The sequence below is a fragment of the Brassica oleracea genome, chromosome C5 (assembly GCF_000695525.1).
Source record: "Brassica oleracea var. oleracea cultivar TO1000 chromosome C5, BOL, whole genome shotgun sequence".
Taxonomy (NCBI): Eukaryota; Viridiplantae; Streptophyta; class Magnoliopsida; order Brassicales; family Brassicaceae; genus Brassica; species Brassica oleracea.
The window spans coordinates 26896112-26900074 of NC_027752.1; the positions used below are offsets into that span (position 1 = coordinate 26896112).

The 3963-nt window shown below is 42.8% G+C and overlaps 1 protein-coding gene across 1 annotated transcript in view; it reads right to left on the reverse strand.

Annotated features, from left to right (window-relative positions):
- LOC106295862 overlaps positions 1-3308 on the reverse strand; it is a 13492-nt gene extending 10184 nt beyond the window's left edge. The window contains exons 1-6 of the mRNA XM_013731855.1: positions 2982-3308; positions 2819-2898; positions 2609-2733; positions 2408-2529; positions 2049-2330; positions 1840-1940 (exon numbers count right to left, since the gene is read on the reverse strand). Of these exons, the coding sequence (XP_013587309.1) occupies positions 1840-1940; positions 2049-2330; positions 2408-2529; positions 2609-2733; positions 2819-2898; positions 2982-3173 (902 nt within the window). The 5' untranslated portion in view covers positions 3174-3308. The remainder of the gene's footprint in view (positions 1-1839; positions 1941-2048; positions 2331-2407; positions 2530-2608; positions 2734-2818; positions 2899-2981) is intronic.
- Positions 3309-3963: the final 655 nt, after the last annotated feature.

The following is a 3963-nucleotide window of genomic DNA, read 5'->3' on the forward strand; positions in this document are numbered from 1 at the left end:
GGGTGCCCTGACAAGACGTTGTAGCTCGAGCGCATCTTCACTGAAAATATTCCATGTGGCTCCGCCTTCGTAAAAGTTAACTCTTCGAATACTCTCACACTCATCGAAACATCTATCTCCGCTACCATCACCATTAGCATAACCGCGATGCAGAGCGACCCGTTAAGCAACTGACAGATGGCGATGTCCCGACGGAATGCGTACGACGTGATCAGTCGGGGAATTGGAAACCAGAGCTTCGTATGGTCTCCAAAATAAGACTCATAGACACACTGATAGCCAATCGGAGGCGACCAAGGACGCTGTCCTTTGGAAGGAATGATGTATGTAACGCCGGCACCTCCACTTCACCTCAATAAATCCCTAACCGTCTTGTGGGAGGAGCAAGAATCGAAGACATTCCTCCATGACTGAGCCCGCGGGTCACGAAGCAATTCGGACGGGAGTGGGCCGAGTTCTTCGAAGATCCCACCAGGATGATAGATCGTGGGTCGGCAGTCTATCTGGTCGAAAGGAATCTCCCGACTAGCTCGTCTCAAAGACCTTGAGGCTTGGCTAGACGCTTCAGAGCCGCTACCGCTCACATCACTGCTCCCGACTTCAACGCGATCCGCGCGTTCGTCACGGATCATCTTATGAGCATCAGCGACCAAAATGCGTTGAGATAGGGTCATACTGTCTAAATCCCGAAGAGTGTCATCAAGTCGAAATCATCCAGCGGGCTGTCAGCTACCCGTTCATCTCTGGTCGGACTCGGAGAATCTGCGACGCCCTTCCCTTTTTCTTCTCGCGACAAACGACCTCTCAGAGGCATGATCCTGGATTTAGGGGACGACTACAACCGCCGGACGATACCGACAAGCCTGTGTGAGGAGAAACGTACCTAGAGAAAGAAAGTAAAAGTAGAGAGAAGGGAGAGAAAGCGGAATACCTGAACTTGCAGAGAAGAATGACGAAAGCGAAAGGGAGGAGCCTATTTATAGCAAAAACAAGGGCACATCCTCCGAAGCGCAATCATTAGGTCTACAGAAACCTAAATGGGCCTCAAAGGTCGCCTAAATACCCAAAGGCCGCCTAAATACCTAAAGGCTTACTTTCGACGGTTCAGTTTCTCGTTCAAACCGATCTCTAATCGAGATGCCAGACCGAAATTAATCTCCGATTTCGGTCTAAACCGGTTTTCTAACGTAAACCGATGAGATAAGCTTGAGCTCTTATATCGGGGCAATTCGCCTACCGAGTAAAACGTGCCTCCGATTTTTTTGATTAACAAGAAATTCTAAATAATAAATAATTATTCTCTACAAAGCGTGGGATGGCGATTTTTTCGGCGATTCTCAAGATCCATCGTGGTGACGGTTTTCTTTCTCAATTGAGCGGTTGTCCGACCGTTTTCTCTGTGACTAGGGCTTTCTGTGCCAGTTTTCTTCCACTGGGCCGGCACCAGAGTACTTTTAGCCGATCAGCTAAGCCGACTAAATACGCTCGGCTTATAAAGAACAGTACCAAGGTCCGCATACTCGGCCTTTAACGACAGGGCCCAAAGGACGACACGATTAGGGCATCACGGACGAGGACACTATAAGAGCGGATGAGGAGACAACGAAAAGGAGGACTTTTGGACAACACACAGAAGCGGCTAGATCTAGGGTTTTCCTAATCATCTCTTTGATCATGTTGCTTAAACCTTTGATCTTGTCTCCTTGTTTCCCGTCAATCTTGTAACCTCTTGTTTGATTCTAATAAAAGCGTCTTTAGCCATCCCATTCCTACGTTCATCATTCTAATCAACCGAATCCTGCACAAACAAAGAAGACAAATAAAGAGTACTGTACTTACCCAAGAATCATGCAACTGTCTGTGAAGAAGAAAAGAGGTGAATTGTTTGTGAATATCAACTTCTTTGTGAAAGGTATTGCACCAAGTATCATGGCAAGAATCTGGAAGAAAACAAATAAAACTTGTCTTTTTTAGTTACATAGTAAATGTAATTGCAAGGTCTCTTGTTTCATCAGATTGTCAGAATAGTACAGGCGAGAGATACTTACAGAAGAAATTATTGCAGGTTGGATGATTTGCTTTAGTTTCAACTTCTCATAGAGGTAAACAAAGATCTGTGTAATCTTTGAATCCACTCTTCCTACAGGGAGGCGAGCTTGAGCGGGCAGAGTGTCCTTGGGATGGTTCTGAGTAAGCAAGGGGACTTGCTCTGGAGAAGCAGCATCTACTTGTACGTTTTTCAAAGGTAGATTTTCTTCTTCACCACCGAAACCTTCAGGGGGAGGAGTGAACATCTGGTACACATATGTGTAGAGGATGATGGCACCAACCTAAAATTAATAGTTTATTAACCAGCCTCTGAATGATCATGGAAAGTGACATGAATGCTACATGTTGAAAAGCGTACCCATTGACCAAAAGAGATATAGGCAGTGCCATCAATGCTACATTTTTCAGAGTCACCAAAAGGGTTGGATTTGTCCCTACATAGAGCCGCTAGTAACACAAGAGGGACATTGCCAATGTTACCTGAAAACAAAAGACAGATAAAACTGAGATTACAAGCCACAGAGGACAGAGCAGACACAGACAAGAAAAGGGTTCTAACCAACTCCGATTTGTATGATTGTAAACTTGAAATAAGGGTAAGGAGGCCGAATAATGGTAGCAACAAGGAAGCCTATTAACGATCCTGAGATTGTACCAAGAACAACGTTAACCGGAATGAACCACCTGAAACAAATCAAAAGAATAAAAATCATAAGAATATGCCTTTAATGGACCCTATAGAAAGAGACTTGAGGAAAAGCAACAAAACCATTGAAGCATCTTGTGGAGAGTGACGGCTTGTCCGAGCTGGGAAAAGATCAAGCATGGAAGCAGAAGCGTGAAGACCAACTGTAATATTACGGAACATGACACACACTTGTTGAGACAGAGAAGCAAACACTGGAGATGAAATCAAAGAAAGAAAGGTTTACCCCGTTCAAGAGTTTTCTTCCGGAGGGAGGCAAGATGTTGACGTATTTGGAGGCAATGAGAAGACCCAAGAAGCACATGGTGAACACTTTAGCTATTGGCATCACAGCGATCTTGATTGTACCCAGTACCGATTCACCGGCAGCAACCGCCGTTGGCATATCCATGAGATCGGAGAGGATCCGCGTTATCATTCCTACAAACACCAAAGACAAAAGCAGCGACGAGTTGATTTTGGGTCGGAATCTGAGAGAAATCTGGAGACGGAAGACAAAACAGAGAACTGATGAGTAGTTTGTTTGTGATGATGATTCTATAAGAGAGAGAGAGGAATCAAAAGACTTCTCTCGCGAAAGATTCTCTTTCTCTTTGCCACGTGTTTCTTTTTAAAGTTATTCCTTTCCCTTTCCTAGCCCAAAAGGCCCAATTCAATTAATTATTTATTCCGTTTCCTTTTCTAGTTACTTTACACAAAAAGCCGAAAGGTTTAAAAGTTCCCAATAATAATAATCTGGGTATAGCATGTTTGATTGTATTAAACCAAAGTGTGATTTAATGTTTAATACTTCATTAAATAGAAGTTTCTATCATGTAAATGAATCAATCTAAGTGTTATAGATCTATGGAAGCTTATTGATTGTTTGCTTTACACTCTGACTTGGAATATTATTGCTTTATATCAATTTCCTTATACCCATAGGTTCATACTTATACTTGATTGAAAACTTGCTTATTCTTGAGTAGTCCGAGCTGATTTCATTTGAATTGGATCTTGTTTGAGTTATTGATTAGTAAATTAATCACAATGACTCTTATTTGCTTCGATCAAGTGATGGTTTTTCATTCTTAGTGATTAGATTCATCTTTGGTTGGATCGACACCTCTCTTATATTACAACAACTATTGAACTTGCAATTAGACTATAAGAAAATCTAGACTTAATCCTTATCAAGAGGCAAGGGGTGAAGAGAAACAGCCGTTTAA